The 19,351-nt window shown below is 37.0% G+C and overlaps 1 protein-coding gene across 1 annotated transcript in view; it reads left to right on the top strand.

Annotated features, from left to right (window-relative positions):
• Positions 1–19,351, top strand: part of NRG3 (neuregulin 3) — a 532,463-nt gene that overhangs the window by 411,013 nt on the left and 102,099 nt on the right. The window contains exon 4 of the mRNA XM_045582211.1: positions 8,213–8,239. Within this exon, the coding sequence (XP_045438167.1) occupies positions 8,213–8,239 (27 nt within the window). The remainder of the gene's footprint in view (positions 1–8,212; positions 8,240–19,351) is intronic.

The raw sequence follows: 19,351 nt of genomic DNA, 5'->3' as shown, positions 1-19,351 counted from the left end.
AGTATGTTTGCATAAGAATCCTAGGAACAAACAGAAGATACAGACTCTGACCTTCAGTCATCATAGCTCTGGAAGATTTGCTGAACTTCAACTGTTAAACCAGGGTGACATAAAATCAGGATGATTCACACCAAACCATCACTTGACCAGTTTCTAGGTCCCTATCAGAATGTATAGTTCTGGCTTTCACATAGAGAACTTTTCCACCCCTCCACTTGATTTCTTTGTTCTGTTTTCCCTCTCCCTCCTTATAAAAACCTCTGCCTGCACTGAAATGTTGAAATGGGCTTTGCTACAAGAGTCTCCCATTTTATCAAGTTACCAGCATTTGAATAAACCTCTTTTCTTTTTCACCAGCCCCCGTCTCACGAGTTTGGTAGGTAGCCAAACCTTGAGTTTGGTTGCATATAGAGCCATGTATTTATTCCAGGCTGAAGCTTCCCTCAGCAATCACATCCAGGTCTTCCATCAGCCTTTGTTCCCCTCCCACTCAGAGATCTAAGAGTGTATCCAAGCCTTTCCTAGTTTGCCCAGCTTGTTATAATAAACTTGGACATACATGACAATATCTTGATATATGAACCTAATCACTTTGTCTATGATCTTGTCTGGGAGCAAGCAGAACACATAGGCCCACTGTTGAAGTATGAGACAATTATATCTCTTAACAATGATTCTAGAAAAAACTTGGTAATACTAAGCTCAGTTGTTATGGGTCAGCAAACATTCAAGAATCAACTTGTCATCTTTATAACTCCAATGTTGACTTCTCTGTTTCAGACTACCTCTTCCTAAAGGGTTATTATTGAAAATCACTTGACAAGGATCTGTTGGCGGAATCTACAGTGGGGCATATTTCATTGCAGTTATAAAGATAACCATTTATGGCCGAGATGTTCTATAGTTGAGTGGTTAGTTTCCTCCACACTTATCTGGCACGTATTTCCTAGAGTGGGTACTTTATATCACTAGCTCCACAGGGGTTTCATGCCAAGGTGGTTGTTTATATCAATCTGGGAAATAAAGCCTATGGAACCCCCTCCAGGAGATCCTTGGCACACAGAAGAAGGCCTTTGGGGATTCATGATGTGGAGAAGCCTGTTGAACTTTAAGCCAGTATTCTAAATTTCTCAAGCATTAAGTAATATTTTTATGTAACATGCTTTCCCATATTCCAGGAAACTAGGGTTTAAACACCACATTTTGGATTATTCTATGATAGAACTACCTTGTTCAGTTACTTTTAATATAGGAATGAAACTGAAACTCACATTCATGTCTCATTGTCCCAGCGCTTCATTGCAGTAAGTTCTTCATCATGGGTTGGACCACAACTTGTCTCCTCCCACCCTAAGGTTGAAATCAAGTCAAGTATTGGTTTTGTTACTGGTTTTTACCCCCTCCCCTCCCGCTCTTCCCCCAACACACACCCCAGAACACTGTTGGTCACCCTCAATTGTCTGCCTAGCCTGTGAACAGGAGGCTTTGAATTGCTCACACACAAGGAGTCAGGACACTTTGGAAACATGGGGGCCTTGAATTTCCAAGCGTTTTTGACTTTACAGAATACTAAATAAAAAAAACATAAAACTGAGGTCACCTACCAGACCACAAATCTTGTGAATGTTTAAGGGCTGCAGCAGAGTTGTTGGCATTTGTTAAATATATTGCCAGTTTTAAGACTATTTGCTTCAGTTTGGCAAACATTCAGACAGAACTCTCTATATCCCTTGGTACACATACAAGCAAACTTTAAATAAGCCAATCTTGGTACAAAGAAATCTTGCTAGTAATCAATGAAGAAATATTAATGATTTGCCAATTTTGTTTCTTAGAGAGAGGGAACTCTCCTCTACCTAAGGTGTGTCCTAGCTGGTTTGGCTCAGTGGCCTCAGTGTCAGCACATGTACTGCAGGCTCTCAGATTCCATTCCAGTCAAGGGCACATATCTTTGTTGTAGGCTCAATCCCCAGCCCCAGTCAGGGTATGTGCAGGAGGCAATCAATTGATGTATCTCTCTCACATTGATGTTTCTCTCTCTGTGTCTCTCCCACTCCCCCCCACACTTTCTAAAAATAAATGGAGCCTTAGCTAGTTTGGCACCATCAATAGAGTATCTGCCTGTGAACTGAAGGGTCCCAGGTTCAATTCTGGTCAAGGGCACATGCTCAAGTTGCTGATAGGAGGTGTGCAGGAGGAAGCTGATCAATGATAATCTCTCATCATTGATCTCTCTTTCTCTTTCTCTCTCTCTCTCTCTCTCCTCTATGAAATCAATAAAAATATTTTAAAAAAATCAATGGGAAAATATCCTTGGGTGAGAATTAACAAAATAATAATAATAATAATGATAATAATAATAATAATAATAATAACAATAATGTAAGCAGGTAAATAAGCAGTGCTTCTACAGTGCCTGAGGATACCTGGAAACAATTTGTCCTCCTAGTGGACTAACTCCTGCCTGGGCATCTTATCACCTGATGATTTTGTAAGAATTAGGTTTTCTTTTTATACTCAGGTCAACATATGCCCTGAGTATAAAAAGTGGCTGATGTTCAAACTGCTTAGGTTCAATTGTATTTCTACCACCTACTAGCAATGTGGTTTCCTGCACATTTCCCAAATTCAGGGAAATTTTTTGAACTCTCTCTGCCTATATTCCTCATCTATTAATAGAAAATGAGAATGATGACAATCTTATTCTCATAATTTTCTGCAAGATAATATTTAAATCCATTCCTGGCACATAGTAAGTACTCAATAAATAGGAGCCACTATTATATAAAATGGGTGTGAATATTCTAAAAATCTATAACTTTTACATATAAAAGTTAATCAAACTGTTAAAAACATGGCAATAATACATCCTACTATGCACCATAAGGAAAATCAAATGTTTTTGCTTAAGTCTTGTACTTTCTCTTTCACCCCAGTATCTGTGCAATTCTTGGCACATATCAATAGTTTCTTGGGGAATGAATAAGTGGATGATTGGTTGATTAATTCTCACCATGCACCTCTTGATTTCTTCACACACTCTGGAATAATCCAAGGAAAACTGTTTGCTTTAAGAAATCAGTAATTAAGGGTTATGAGAAATACTGTGATTTAGGTCCTATGTAACTAAGTTGACAAAATTACTAATTGCTTTTCTGTTGTGCTCTTCATGGAATTTTATTGATCCTTTTATATAAAACAAGATCTATTAGTATCTTTAAATCTGCAATAAGGATTTGTATTTAGCATTTTGATAAAAGTATGGAAATGTCTGTGTGTGTGCACATGCGAGAAAGACAGAGAGATTTTAATTGAGACCTAACATTTTATTTGTATATTGCACTGGTGTCACAAATGTAATTATAAAAATTAAGAACTTCCTTTTTAAAAAAACCCAAGGATATAAATGCCATCTTACTTGATAGTATTTCTGAGCACTATAATTATATTGATTAGATATAAGTTTTCTACTATGTTAAAAGAAGATAGATTTCTTTTTCCCTTAAGAATTCTACATATACTTCTTAATATTTGACTAATTTTCAAATTCTGATTTCTTCCATCTTAAAGTATTGAGATTTCCCTCAAATTCATCAACCATGCCACCCACTTCCTAGTACAATCTCCAGACTCAAGGAGCTTGATTCTCCCTCTCTCCTATCAAACAGATGTGAAAGATATTCAACATTTATGGATTGGAAGGATAAACATATTAAAATTGGTCATTTTACTCAAAGCAATATGCAGATTTAATGCAAACTCCATTAAAATTCCAATGGCAACTTTGTTTGTATTCAGATTAATATATATTTTTATTGAAGCAAAAATTCACTAACATAAAATTCACCGTTATAACCATTTTAAAGTACATAATTTGGGGCTTTAGTATACTCACATAGTTGTGGAACCATCATCATTATGTAATCCCAGAACATTTTCATCACTCCAAAAAGAAACCCTGCCCCACTGAGCAGTCCCTCTCCATTTGTCCCTTCCCCCACTTCCTGTCCCACTGACAACCATTAATGTGCTTTTCTTGTCTATAAATTTGCCTCTGTTAGACATTTCATATAAATGGAATTATACTACATGTGTTCTTTTATGCATCTAGCTTTTTAGTATGATGCTTTCAAAGTTCAGACATGTAGCAAATATCAGCATTGTAAGGTTTGAGGCGCAGGAAACTGACCACCAAGGTTTTAAAGTTTATTCCCCAGTAATGAGCGGGACTCATTACGGAGGTAGAGAAATCAGAATTGAAAGAGTTGGGAGGGGGGATGGACCCAGCCTGGCTGCTGCCTGGATATGGAAGATCAGCAGCACGTGGCTGGTCTGGGGGTCTTTTTAAGGGGAGGAACAGGAGAGGGTTGGACCCAGGGTGGAACAGGAAGGGGTGGGCTCCAGGACACTTTGGCACGTGCTGATTCATGGTTCAATGTCTTGGAGATGTCTCTATGACAGATGCCAGTAATGTCATAACTATGCCCACCAATTGGGAGGAGGGAGAACCTTATAAGCATGTCAGACATTTTTATGCCAAATAACTTTCCATTATATGGATAATATCACATTTTGTTTCTCTTTTCATTGGGTAATGGACATACATGTTGTTTCCACTATGGACTATTATAATTAATGCTGGTGTGTATATTATTATACAAGTATCTGTTTGTGTCCTTCTTATTTTTTTATTGAATTTAATATGTGTGTGTGTGTGTGTGTGTGTGTGTGTGTGTGTGTGTGTCTACTTAATACTCCCACTGCCTTTCATTTTTAAAAAATAGAACAAAATATCATCAGATTTGGCCCTGGCTGGGTAGCTCAGTTGATTAGAGTGTCATCCTGATATAGTTTTGATCCAGTCAGGGCACAGACAGGAATCAAGTAATGAATGCATAAATAAGTGAAACAAAATACCAGTGGTCTCTCTCTCTCTCTCTCTCTCTCTCTCTCTCTCTCTCTCTCATTAGAACTCAAACATAAGCTTGCCAACTTTTCTACAATCGCTATCCTTTCACATAATATTATACTTTAGCTTTATCCTGGGACTAAGTTTATGGATCCTTGGCCTCCTCATCTAAAATACATTTTTTTTTGTTTTTGTTGTTTTCTACTATAGCACAGTTACTGAGAATTACCAGAACCTTTTCTCTGTGTGCCCCCACTGATTTTTGAATTACTGGAGAACAAAAATTGTTTCTTTTCATGAAAGTGTGCTAAATATCTATCAGTATATATTAACCAGTCAAAACAAAAGACATGTAAAGAAAGTATAATATCTACTTTTGAAAAACTGTTACTGCCAAGACCTGTTTGGCTCAGTGGATAGAACATTGGTCTGCGGACTGAAGGGTCCTAGGTTCGAGTCAGGTCAAAGGCATGTACCTTGGTTGCGGGCACATCCCTGGTGAGGGGTGTGCAGAAAGCAGCTGGTCGATGTTTCTCTCTCATCGATGTTTCTAGCTCTCTATCCCTCTCCCTTCCTCTCTGTGAAAAATCAATAAAATATATTAAAAAAATAAAATAAAAAAATAAAACCCTGTTACCATCTTCCTTATATGAGTCATTCTCAGTTAATATAAGTAATAATAGATGAAAAAAATGAACTATATACAGGCAAATTTGTAGAGACAGAGAATAGTAGATTAGAAATTACCAGAGGCTGCAAAGAGGGAAAAATTGAAATTGCTCAGTGGGTACAATTTCTCTATGGGGTTATGGAAATGTTTTGGAAATATAGTGGTTATGTTTGCCACATTGTGAATGCAATTAATGACATTGTACTGTACATTTAAAATGGTTAAGATGACAATTTTTAGTCTATATATATTTTACCACAATGAAATTAAAAAATGAATTATTTACAAATAGGAAAAGCACTGAATTATTCAAGATAACTAAGTACATATTTTCTAAAAGGAAAAACTCCTTTGCTAAATAAAGAATTCATAAAAGGGAGCTCAGTAATCAGTCTTAGAACAAATACAATGTAGCCATACTCTTTTCATTTATTCTCATTTATGTAACATATTGCTGCAACAGAAATCATCATTCATGAAAGGAATTTAAAAAGTGAATGAGTGGAATGGTAACCAGGCTGTGCAGTGAGAACCTCCAATATTTACTGAGATAAGAGGGAGTCTGGGGAAACTGAGGCCATGGCAGCAGCTGCAAGGTGGTGGTGGTGGTAGCGGCAGTGATGGTGGTGGTGGTGGTGGTGGTGGTGGTGGGAGAGGTAAATGAGATCAGGATGTCCTCAGGAAGGAGACTTTTCAACAGATGTGGATGCCGGGCCTGGAAGGGCTTGGAAGGGAGCTGATAGCAGCCTATAGAGGGATATGGGAATGAGAAGCTGAGATAGAGAAGTGAGAGACACACCTGGAGGAAGGAACAAAGGTGGGTGGAGGAAGACTGAGAGAAGGACTGAGGCCTGGAGGGGAACAGACACCTGGATAGTGGACAGAGATGGAGAGAGAAGTGAAAGGAATCAAAGCTATGAAGAGACAAAAATAAAATAAAATAATAAAATAAAATAAGATACATATCATCTCTGACATGTACACATAAGTAACTGTTTGACATTGAAATTGGTACTCAAAAGAACTGTTGGCCCAGAAAGAAACTCACTACAGACTGATTCATTTGCCTCTCAGCATAACCATTATGGCTTGTCTCATTTTCGGTTCTTATAAGTGTATTTCTTGTATCACATAATCTCATGCATCTAGGGGAAATAATGAACAACATAATCTGATGGACAAAAACAGACCTGGAGACAGGGAAGCATGAATCAGACTGTCAAACCTCAGAGGGAAGGTAGGGGAGGGTGGAGGAAAGGGTGGGAGATCAACCAAAGGACTTGTGTGCATGCATATAAGCCTACTCCAGTGGTCACAGGCAACAGTGGGGAGGGGGAGTATGTGGGGAGAGGTTTGGGGTGAGAATGGGAGGATGAGGACAATTATGTGATACCAATACCATAATCAAGAAGAAATTTTAAAAAATAAAATAAAAAAGTGAATGAGTGAATAATTGAATGATTAAGTGAGGCACCATCTAGATGACCGGACATTTAAGGCTGAATGCCTGAGCAGAGCTGGGCTCAGTTTATCGCTCTGCTGATCACAGACAGACATTAGCCGGTAAAACCATTGGAAGTCCGCGTGTACATGGCACATGGTCATTCATTTTTGGTAGGAAGTTGTGGAGCTTAACAGTCAGAGGGCTTGAGGGTCAGATCAGCTGGATTTGTGCCCTAGATCAGCTCATCATTTGGGGCCAATGTAAGATTTTTAATCTTGCTGAAGTGCAGTTTTATCATCTAACAAATAACAGGAAAAAAATACAACATTAATGCTTTTTTAGTGAAGGTGATTAGCACCTGGTGAAGGCTAATCATGTAAAAGTTCTCTACTTATTCATAGCAGAGAGTACAATAAGTATATGTTGAACAAGTAGTCATTCTACATAATAAAAGGGTAATTGACTCTAATGGTGGAAGTACCAAGACAATGGGTCGCTATGATGCACACTGACCACCAGGGGACAGACACTCAATGCAGGAGCTGTCCCCTGGTGATCGGTACATCCCACAGGGGGATCTCTGCTCAGCCACAAACCTGGCTGAAGGCTGCAAGCACAGCAGGGGTGGCGGGAGCCTTTTCCGCCTCCTTAAAGAGGGCACAGGCTGAGCTGATGGACACCCCCCTCACCACCACCAAGTGCATGAATTTTTGTGCACTGAGCCTCTAGTTTTACATAAAATACCATGATTTCTAAAAATCAATTTAGTACCACATTTTTTCGTGTGAACATTTCTTTCTTTCTTAAGGCCTAACTTTATACTTGCTAACAGATGCAATATTATTGCACCTAAAGTTTCAGGCTTTGGAAAAATACCAATCATGTTCAGAGCATCCCTTATTATGGGCAATTGTAAATTATCTTTCCCACAAAAATATGCAGTTAAAATTGACACTTTTTAGGCAGCAAGCCGATGTTTCTCTCTCATCGATGTTTCTAGCTCTCTCTCTCTCTCTCTCTTCATCTCTGTTAAAAATCAATAAAATATATTTAAAAAAATAAAAATAAAATAGACACTTTTTTTCCCCTTTAAAATGAGAGTTTTATATACATTGATTTCCATGTGAAAATTTTTCTAATCACAGTCTCTCTTTCTGTTTCTCTTTCTCACATGCTGACTTCTGTGTAGCAGACCACTTGGGGATTGAATTCATGGGTAAGAATAAACATTTGCGTCTTAAAAATCTGGAAAAAGTGAAGTTTGAAATGTCTTTGTTTTTCTTTTCCATCTAATTATATTTTGAAATGTTTCATTATCAGATGCTATTAGTAGAAAAAAATGTTTTTGTCTATTTTTCACTAAGTAATGGCTCAAAATGAAAGGCTTAACTACTTATTGGGAAGTCAATTTAATGTTAAGTGCAGCTCTGGAATCCTACAGAAGTTAGATTTGGCTCCTGGCTTTGATTGTTTGCTCTAATTCTCAATTTCCTTATTCGTAAAATAGGGATAATAATCGTTCCTCTTTTATTGCTTATATAAATTGCTTAGCACAATGTTTACAAGATGACAAACACCCAATAAGAGATAGAAAATAACTGTGATGGTTTAAAAATGTCACTTTTGTTATTTTCTGCTCTAATTCCTTTTCCTTTCATATGATGATTGCTTTGGAAACATTTTGGTACCAATCTTAATTGTGAGTATGGACTATATAAACTTTTCATTTTACAAATTTAAAATATTTCTTTTGAAAGTACTAGCAGTGAATGGAGTGTTTTTAAAAACATTAAAATGCCTTCCATGGAATGATTCTCTATACCCATAGATAATTACATTAAGAATGGGTCACACTCTTCTGAGTCTAAATTAAAAATACAATGGAAAATAAAAAGGTTTTGTATGAGGTTGATATGCATCATGGTGCTAATGTGGAAAGATTCTTCAGAGTTGAACTTAGTTAAATGGAGATGGCCTAAATTTATTTCCAAACTCATAATTTTCTGCTTAATTGACCTTCGTTAAGCTTCTGATTTTCTCTTACATGATAAGGATTATGGATACTTGCTTCATATATGATATGTTTATTGTGATACATACATTTACTTGTATTTGTTTATTTGTTCACCTATTTATTCAGAAAATATTTATGTAATGCTCACTGTACGTAAAGAAAACTGCAACATTCTAGAGATAAAATAATGAGTAAAAAGGGACTAAAAAACCCTGGTTCAATGGGGCTTAGAGTCTAGTAAGCTTACAGATGATAATCAGGTATTAATACTGATAAATATAAAATTGTAAGTTTTTTAATACCATTGCCAAGCAAGATATAGGATAGAAATGATAGATATTTAAAACATGATATCAATAAGTAGTTGAGAAGAACTGAGGTTGAAGGTTAGAAAGAGAAAATTCCTAGGATAACTGCAGAGTTTATAGTTTTCATATTTAGATAAAATGTGGGCCCTTGTACTGAAAAACAATATGGGAAAGGAACAAATTTATGAGAAATGTTTCCAAGATTAAGTTTGGAAATGTTGAGTTCTACAGTAGATGTCTTTGTTATATCTGGGAGATGTCAATTTAGTAGTTGTGCTGGAAGTTTTAGGGTTAATTAGTGATTAGTGATTACATATTTAAATGGGAATTGAATCTCTCTGTTGTGTGGTCTTATGTATTAGTGCTCTATCACCACGGTATTAGATTATAGAAAAAGGAGACAGACAGCTCAACTCCTGCAGGTTTGGGATTTTTAAATTTGAGGTGATGAAAACTCCTAAGGGCAATGAAGTTGAGGTTAATATTCAAATGAAGCTTTCTGGAATGTAAGGTGGGTGAAGAAATGGTGTTTTATCTCAAGGGAATCAATGAGTAGTCATTATGGGAGTAATCAAAGAAGTTGTTGGCATGGAAAGGCAGTTGTAGTCATACGGGCTAGGAAGTACAGAAATTTATGGTCATGGTCAAGCAGTAGAGTGTAAACTGTATGTTGTGAAGGATACGTGGTTGGTTGATACTTTCCTCCTTTGTTGATGATGGTAAGGATGAACAGCAAGCATCCACAGTCACTTTGAGGATGATGGGTACTGGCCATAGTGGATAGGGATTTGCCCCGCTGCACTGTGGTGATTGAAGGCTTTGAGGACAGAGGCTTCAGTTCAGGTGTTATGGAACAGAGTGACTGCTGATGCAGGAGGTAGCTCAGGGGTGGTGCGGGTAGGGTAGCTTCAGATCCCACATGTGGATGGCCATGGTTATAGTAAACAGAAATTGCTATATCAATGTTAATGATCAGTGCTGAACGTGATAATTAACCAGTCACCATCCTACTGGGCTTTTCCTTAGGACCTCTAGTCTTGAGGACACTGGCACCTTATAGCATAATAATTTGCTAAAGAACCAAGATATGTATAAAAAGGCCGATTAAAAATTTAAAATAATTGAATAACCAGTTGGTAAAAAGTACAAAAACATTATATAGATCATTTATATGCAACTCAAGACTAAGAACATAGTGAATCTTGCTGTAAAGCCTTATAGGCAATGAGTTCTCTCTGTGTGAATATTGACTCCAGCAGAAGAGATTGCTGTGGAGGAAAGGGGATGGGCAAAAAGTCAAAGTTGAAGAGAGGACATATGCTTATAGATAGTGGTGACAAATGAAGGGTTGTTTGTAATATTGAGTATGTTAGCAAATAAACTGTTTCTGCTGATCTCACTAGTTCTAGACACTATTTACCCTCACAGGTTGCTCTAACTAAATATGTAAAATTATTTCTGTTGCTTTGAAAACAAATATTTTCATATTTAATTTGAGATTTCAGAATTCACATAAATAAAAGTTCTTTCATTGAAAGTGACATCATCCCAGTAACAAGGCATCTTTAGGTATCAATTCAGTTGGGAAGCAGAAATGCTGGTATAGCCGTCAGGTTGGTATATTGTGGTACCAGAAAATAATTAGTGCCAGTTCTGTTTTAATGAGTTCTGAATACCTTTATTCTCAACTTTATCATTCTTGCCTTGGGCAATGCTAATTTCATCTTTCCTTGAGTTGGAACATGGATCACAAGGTGATAATCAGAAACTCAGGTGCCTTCTTTCCAAGTCTTTGTTACCCAGGAGCCACTTCTCTGTGCACCCTTGTTGATCAGACTCAAAACCTGAATGCTTCATACAAATTCCTTTTTAGAGCAGGGAACTCCACATCATATGCTTCAGGAACCTTATTATTATTTAACCAGCATGCATTTATTGTACTATGTGCCAGATATATAAGATATTGAAGATACAGATATAAAATCCACATCCCTTTAAGTCTAAAGGCTCTGACCCTAAAAAAAAGAGAGTTACATGTATTTGAAGAGATATAAGAAGTGCTATAAATAAAAATGACAGAGGCAAAATATAATAAAGAATGAAACTAAATGGGCTTGGGAAGTTCAGAGGCAACCTCCCAGAGGAAGAAGCATTTAAGCTGAGTACCAGCCAAACCAGACAAACTGTACCCAGTGATGTCACTGTCCAAAGCTGTCCTTACTCAATTTGCTTCCACTTTTGAGTGAGATTTCTACTTCAGTCTATCTGGTCTATGAGGTCTCTAGAGTCACTTCTTTATACTAGAGAGAGATATCAGCTTTACTAAAAACACTTAACCAAAAAGTTTTCTGACTTGATTTATTAATTGTAAAGAATAACTATCTTATTGAATAAGCCCTGCCAAAACTAATGTCCATAAAACTGTCAGCATTTAAAAGGATTTTTCTTTAATTACATTCATAAATTTCTCTTAATGGTGCTTTTGGGATTGCGGCAAATGGAAATTTCAACAACAAATACCACTCTGGAATACAATAATAGTTTAAAAAAAAGTTAACTAATGTAACTCGAAGGTGGTGAAAACACAAAATTGTGAAACGTTTGTGATAAAAAATTAATTCATATTAAACCAATAATCGAAAAAGATTCTTTGAATTCATGACTTAGTCTACTCATTCATGTATGCATGAGGGGAAATTGAGAATCTTAGAGTCAGATGTTTAAACTTTCCCTCAAAGTGTGAACAGGTCAGGAGATAGAATAGACAAGTACTCATCGAGGTATGTGAGAAATCCATCCGATAATCCAGATGGCCAAAGGGCACATCAGATTGGCAAAGTTTGGAAGGCACATGGATCATGAAGAGGCATTTCTCCTCTGAGAACTATCTGGTTACTGTGCGGTGCTCAATCATGGAGCATATCTCATTACATCCATTTAAGCTATTTGTCATGCAGCTATTTTTCTGACAATGCCCTGACGCATTGGATATCCTAGGCATCAAAGATGTTTGTATAAAAGCAGGTGCAATGCCATTTGCAAACATATTAACAAGCCACAGGGAGAGCTGCAGATCTTGTGGGAAACCTATCATGCAAATGTGATTCATTCTTATATGGAAAAATAAAATGAACTGTCAGTTAAATGTCTTGTTTGTAATTTGACATTGTTTTTAGGATAGTATAATATATGCAAAGTCTGAGTAAACTCTAGTATACATTTTTAAAAATCAAAGTTTTATGAAACTTGGGAAAAATCAGATTGCTAAGTAAAATCCTTTAACTTTTCTCTGAAAGAATTTATATATTTTGAAGTTTAAGAAGAAACACTGAGATTTCTATAATAGAAATGTTTACAGTTTAATGTGTAAAGATGCAAAATTGACAGTTATTTCTTAAACTTTTCTATTTATTGAGGATCATATATATTCATCCACCAGGTTTAAAAAAATGTTTCTAACTCTGTTTGGATGATATGAAGTGAAGCTATTTTCCTTAATGTGACCCTGCTTATTGAAACCTAACAGGCTCACATGTTGGTCAAATGAATTCATACAATGCACTAATTTTTAAATTTCATTAGAGATATAGAAGTAAGGATCATTTTTCTCTGTGCTGAAAACTCTAACCTAGGCTTATATGAACAAAGGTGTTTTCAGTCATTTGAAAATATCATGTTTTCTTATAAAATAAAATTGGGATTTATGCACAAATATATTTGTATGTGTGCTTGTAGAGGGGTTATGATAAAAAGTATGTGTTTAGTTTTTCTTATATTAAATTACATGAGAAATAAGATATGTCAGAGTAATTAAGTTAACATTATTTAATGCTTGACAAGAATTTACATTTTTTCATTGAATTCCTTCCAAAAATACATCAGGTAGGAACTACTTATATCCTTGTCTTATAAGTGACAAACCTGCAGTACAGTTAAGTGAAATTTCTAATTCAAAGAATAAGGAAGTTTGCAAATACAAGATTTGAACCAAAGTCTATCTTCTACCAGATCTCTTGAATTCTATTGAAGACTAACTACTGGGCATGCCACACAATACGGGCCTCAGGACTACTCAAAGAGCTTGTCTCTGGCAGTGTTTTTAGTGGCAAGGCAGTTCTGTATCTAGTCCTAAGGTTTGAAGGTGATGTTTTCCAAATACCATAAGGTCATAAGAATCTTGGATAACTCACATTGTCCAAGCTGCAAGAAAATAATAAATGAACTTAATGTCAGCTTATAACTTTACATTCAAATGTTATCTGCCACGTGTATAAAAAGGCTCACATTTGCTGGTCATTTCAGTCTCTAATGAAGAATGATCCACAAAAGTTGAACTGTATTTGTAGGTTTCTTTGTGATTACAGACTATGATGAGTGACATTACTTGGGTGGTCCTACTGTTGAATGCTGTTGGGAATAAAGGTCTATACCCTCTGATTGGAGACATTTGCCAAAAGGTTGACCTCTCTCTCCAATGACCTGCCAAGTTCTGCTGAAGAAACATTTGCACCATCTTGTTTTCTCGCTCACTTTCTCTTTAGCAATATGATCACTACCTGATTTTTTTGTGACACAGTCTATGTAGGAAATATCCAAGCCTGTAGAAGATTTTTATAAGAGCTTTTTGAGCCAAACCAAGGACATATGCCACAGAGCAAGATCTCAAATGCTCAGCAAAATAACAGTTTTGTAGCTTAAAATTTTATATATTTTTTATTTTTTTAGGCACTTGAGATTAAGAAGGAAAGGTAAGGAAAATTATATAAAGGTGGGGGGAAAAGCAAGGTGCAAATTGGATTACAGGATAGTTAACAAGATTTTGTGCTTTCTTGAGGTTAGTTACCTTCTTTCAAAAGTGTGTTGGCCTAAATGGAAAAGACTCATTTGAGGCAAAGATAAATCTTTTACTAAAGATGTTATATGCCTTAGACATAACTACCTACCATGACCTGCTCAGTTAGGATTTTATAATCAGACTAGATGCCTGGTGCACAGATCCATGCACCAGTGAGGTCCCTTGGCCTAGCCTGCGCCTTCTTATAATCCTCTGGGGATGCTGGATAGCCAGTTTCTGCCTGTCCCCTGACAGGGAGCCCGATCCTGTGTGTTGAGCGTCTGTTCCCTGTGGTCAGTGTGCATCAGGTGAGAAATAGAACCTTTTTTGGGGAATCCATATCAGGGATCTTGGTACAAGTATTAATAATTCAGCTCTCTGGGATGTAAATCCCTCCAATTCTTTTTGTTCTTTTTATTTTTGTTTTTGGAAGAGATAACTTGACTTTGTTATTACCAAAACTCCTGGTTATACATGTAAAGATAATATTTTTGACTTAACTATATGTGATTCATCTCATTAGCACATATTGGTACACCCAGTGGTTAGAAGTAAAAGTCTCTAAACAAAGTCTTGATCACTAAGTCGAATAAAATTCTGACAAAATTTAAAGGTGAGGTTAAAAGCTTACAGTGATCTTCTTTGGGGAATGGCTATAACCCAGAGATATGCTGGAAAATATGCAGATATTTAAATTTTGATTTCTACAAAGGAAAAAATGGATATTTTTATCAAAACATTTGAAACTAGATTCCAGAGTTGGTTAATAAAGGTTCATTGGTAGACACTGTGAAGGTATTTGTTGAGAACCATCTGAAAAGTAAATGCTGTTCACTGAAAGATTACATAGTTACATAGTTGATCACTACATGTTTGCTAAATTAATGTACTTTTATAAAGTTGATAAGTGACTAGATTGAGTTTCTATACAGAAAGTAAATATATAGAATTCAACAAAGCCTTTGATAGACTTTCATGAGATTCTTTTGTAATATGGTATATATTTATATCAATTTAGTGATAGATAGTTTTGGGGCTATAAAATGGAATACAGAGGATCAAGAACAGCCATGAGTATAGTTTCCAGTTGCTTCTAGGGCAACATTTTGATTAATGGCACAAACAAAGACATAGTTTAAACACTTACAAAATTATTGAACTTTTTTATAAAGTGTGTTCCATTAGATTGAAATAAGGTCAAACAGAAAGAATTGTGATTTTATGTTGTCAAATTAGACTCAAAAAGAATTTAAGATTGTAACTGGAATCAAGTTGATTACATACATATATTAATTATCTAAAATGTACTAGATTTAAGTTCCAAATGTATATAGTTCCAAATGTAGGCAGGTTCCAAAGATCTCCTGGAATGTATTAGAGAAGAGGAAAAAATGAGCAGCAAAGCTGTTCAGATTGTCATTGGAAAGTAATTCCCAATGAGGTTACATATGCAGTTCTCCCTGACAATTGCTTCAGGAGCTGGGGTGAATCTGTGGAATAACAGGGAGAAACAAATGGTTGAGGACAGAACATCAGAAAATGCAGCAAAGTGAGGATGACACAGGCTCTTCTCAATTAGCAGAGTCTGCTTTGTGAGCTCATGATGGTTCAGATAATCAGAATATGTGGAGCCCCTTTGGGAAGTCAGGCCCTTACTGGGCCAAAGCCACATAAAGACAAGTAAGACAGATTCCCAAGTAGTTTATAATGCAGTGTACAGGACACACTTGTATTGCAGTTCAGTACAAAAAGGATTTAGTTGAGGTGTTGGTTGGTGTTTTCTTTTACAAAATTTAAAACAATTGTTTCCCAAACAACTGAAGGATGTTACTATGGTTGAGTTGGCATGCTTGGCTCTGTGTCTGTGCTGGGCAATTTCACAGTCTTCCGTATACAGTTATCCATTCATGAATCTCATGAGAAGAGTATTGTAGGCAACATTTTCTGAATTAATTTCCCAGAGAAACATGTTTCATAGAGCTAGGACTTTAAGGACCATACTCTACTCTGGTAAATTCTGGGAGAAAGGAGCACAGACAAAAACATAACTACATATCATTGGTACAGTCAGGGTCATTGGTAGGTGGAAGAATAAAAAGTATCCCTACAAGTTGGGAGATGATAGAAGAAAACATGAAGGAAAGGGACAAGGAAGAACATAGTATTCTGGAGTTCTGATACATGGCATTCATGCACTGGGTGGGGAGGGGGGGGATCCCTCAGCCCAGCCTCACCCTCTCACAGTCCAGAACCTCAAGGGGATGTCCTTAGTACTTGTGTAGAGGCAGGAAAGGCTCCCATCACCACTACTGCACTCACCAGCCATGAGCCTGGCTTCTGGCTAAGCAGTGCTCCCCACTGTGGGAGTGCACTAACCACCAGGGGACAGTTCCTGCATTGAGCATTTGCCGCCTGGCCTGGTGGCCAGTGCGCATGATAACGACCAGTTACCAGTTGTTCTGACATTTGGTTGATTTGCATATTAGGGTTTTATGATACAGGCTATGAGATGGAAGAGCACAGGGGTTTTAGGAAATGATAAGAAGTCTTGTGTAATTAGAGAAACATAATGCACATGAAAGGGAGTGTGGTAAATGATTGATTGGTTAATCAGAATAGAGCTGATTATGATGACCCTCTAAGCCCTTTAGAGAAGTATTTTTTTTTTTTTTTTTTTTTTTTATCAGTGAAAGGAAGCCTTCAGAGGTTTCCAGCAGGAGAGTGATCAGATTTCCCTTTAAATGCTTCTTCTGTCAGGAGCTGTACGCAAGGTTGCCTTAAGGCATTGCTTGCAAAATCCCAGCTAATGGGCCAAGCTGAGGATTTTCCTTCAAATATTCACCAAATGCTTGCTTGCTCTTTGAACAACTGTGGGAGTCATAAAGATGAATTTTCACTTATTCTGTGTCAAGCACAGAAATAGAAGCAAAGGCAGAATGCCTGGAGAAGCATGGGGATGAGGTGCAAGGATCAGAGCCTTGGGCACAGCGGACACTGAACTGGTCTTTGTGGGAAGGCTAAGATTTCTATGGGCTGAAGAGGAAACACCCTAATGAATATATTAAAGTTAATAGGACCAGAATGAGGCTATGTGTTTGGAAATGTCAGTTCTTACAGCAAAGGCAAACTGCATTATGATTTAAATGACACAAAACTTTTTATTGACATTGTAAATCAAATTATGGCATTCCCTGCATGAAACTTCCTAATGGATTTAGAATGAAATATAGTACAGACACCATAGGCTGCCATGTTAAATGCACTGTGATCTGGCAGTGCCTACTTCCCTGACTCACTTTCCTCCAAGCTCACTAGACTTCTGCTTCATCCATCTTCTCTTTGTTCTTCTCTTTACCTCTTCTCTCAACTTTGCACTAGTTCTCTCAGTACTAACTAGTTTACTCACCTGCACATGCGTGGTTCCTCCTCATCATAAAGGCTTCAGTTAACATGCATTTCCAAAGAGATATTCCCTAGCCACCCTATTTTATGCCTTTCCTATCCCCTTCATATTAGCCCACCCCTCCCCCCAGGATTTATTACCTATTTATTTGCTCATTTTTTATTATAAGTCTCCCTATGGGAAAACAAGTTCTGTGAGAACAGAATTTACTCATTGTTGCATCTTATAAGAGATGCAATGCTCAGCATAATTATAAAGAGCTCAATAAATGTTGAGTTAATAATTTAAAATGAATTTAACTGTATGATTTTCTTAACTCTTAAGTTTCTTAAACAATTAAAAAAAAACATCACAGTATAAAAAATCAATGAAACCCAAGGCCATGTTTTTTGGTTCTAGATAAAGTCACTTACCAAATAATACTAAGTGTTCCAAGATTCGTTCTGGAGATTCCCCTGTTGAAGTGGGGGATGGCACATGGGGATTTCTCAAAGGTGTAGCTCCCAGCTCCCTTGGGTGGTTTGTTCGGTCCTAAAAGTGGACCAGTGTCCTGGAGGCCCTGAGTGACCAGGTGTATTCCTACAGAATGTGTCATGAGTTACCGTATTTTTCGGACCATAAGACGCTCCGGACCATAAGACTCACCAGTTTTTAGAGAAGGGAAATGAAGAAAAAAAGATTCTGAAACAAATAGTGTCCTAAAATATTTTATGTGCATTAAAACCCAACATCACAGTCATAAACACATGTAATCAACCCTGTAAAGTAAACAGCAGCATTTAGAACCATTTTAGAGCCGGGCAAGCACACAGAGACCACACAGAGCCGGGCAAGTAAAAAAACTTTTTTTTTTAAAGTATATGTGTAGGCTATATTTGGACCATAAGACGCAGGGACTTTTCCCCCCCACTTCTGGGGGAAAAAAAGTGCGTCTTATGGTCCGAAAAATACGGTAGTTGTTTGCGCTTAGTGGTTCATGTTTTTTTATTAGTTGGACAATTAAAGTTGGAGCTAGCTGAGAATAATGGAAAAACTTAGGTAGGCAAAATCACATAATTCAAGAGTTCTCAATTTTAACTTTTATCCGAGGCACTAGGCAGCTTGTCATGCGTGTAAATTCCTGTTCTCAGCCTTGGATATCTGATTAGGTAGTTCTGGGATGGGTCCAGGCTCTTCAGCTTTAACATGATTCTGAAGAAGAAGGTCTCTGCCTACATGATGACAAACTTTGTCATAGAGTGACACACAGACCTGTGTTCATTCTGGTACCACCATTTAGTATTGTATGACCCAGGCAAGGGATTTATCATATCCATTCCTAGAGTTGCCAATCTGTCAAAGTGGGATGATGGCATTACCAAATTCATAGAGTTGTTTGCAGATCAAAATACACAAAGCATATAAAGTGCTTAGCCCAAAGTCTGGTACTTAGGTGCTCAAGGTGAGCTACTGTAACTACTCTTCCTCCCAGGAACCGCTTTAGGGGTGGTGATTTCTGACCTATATGCTGTCTTGGATTTCTTTAAGTTGTCTGCATGACTCTGATTCTTCTGGAAAATGGAAATTGAATATTAGTGTCCCCTTCTTTGCTATGTAGAATAACAGCCATTTTTAAGACATTCCAGTGAATGTCAGCCAAGATTTCAGAATTCACTCTCTCAAAAGAGTAATGTCTCTAAAATCTAAAGTTCCTTTTTCAGGATTTTACTTCAAAGAAGATGTCTTTAATATTCAAGCTGGTTATCAAGGGTGGCTGCATTCCATGTATT

The sequence above is a fragment of the Pipistrellus kuhlii genome, unplaced genomic scaffold (assembly GCF_014108245.1).
Source record: "Pipistrellus kuhlii isolate mPipKuh1 unplaced genomic scaffold, mPipKuh1.p scaffold_m20_p_15, whole genome shotgun sequence".
NCBI lineage: Eukaryota > Metazoa > Chordata > Mammalia > Chiroptera > Vespertilionidae > Pipistrellus > Pipistrellus kuhlii.
The sequence above is the reverse complement of the archived record's forward strand: the minus strand, read 5'-3'. Positions and strand labels throughout refer to the sequence as shown.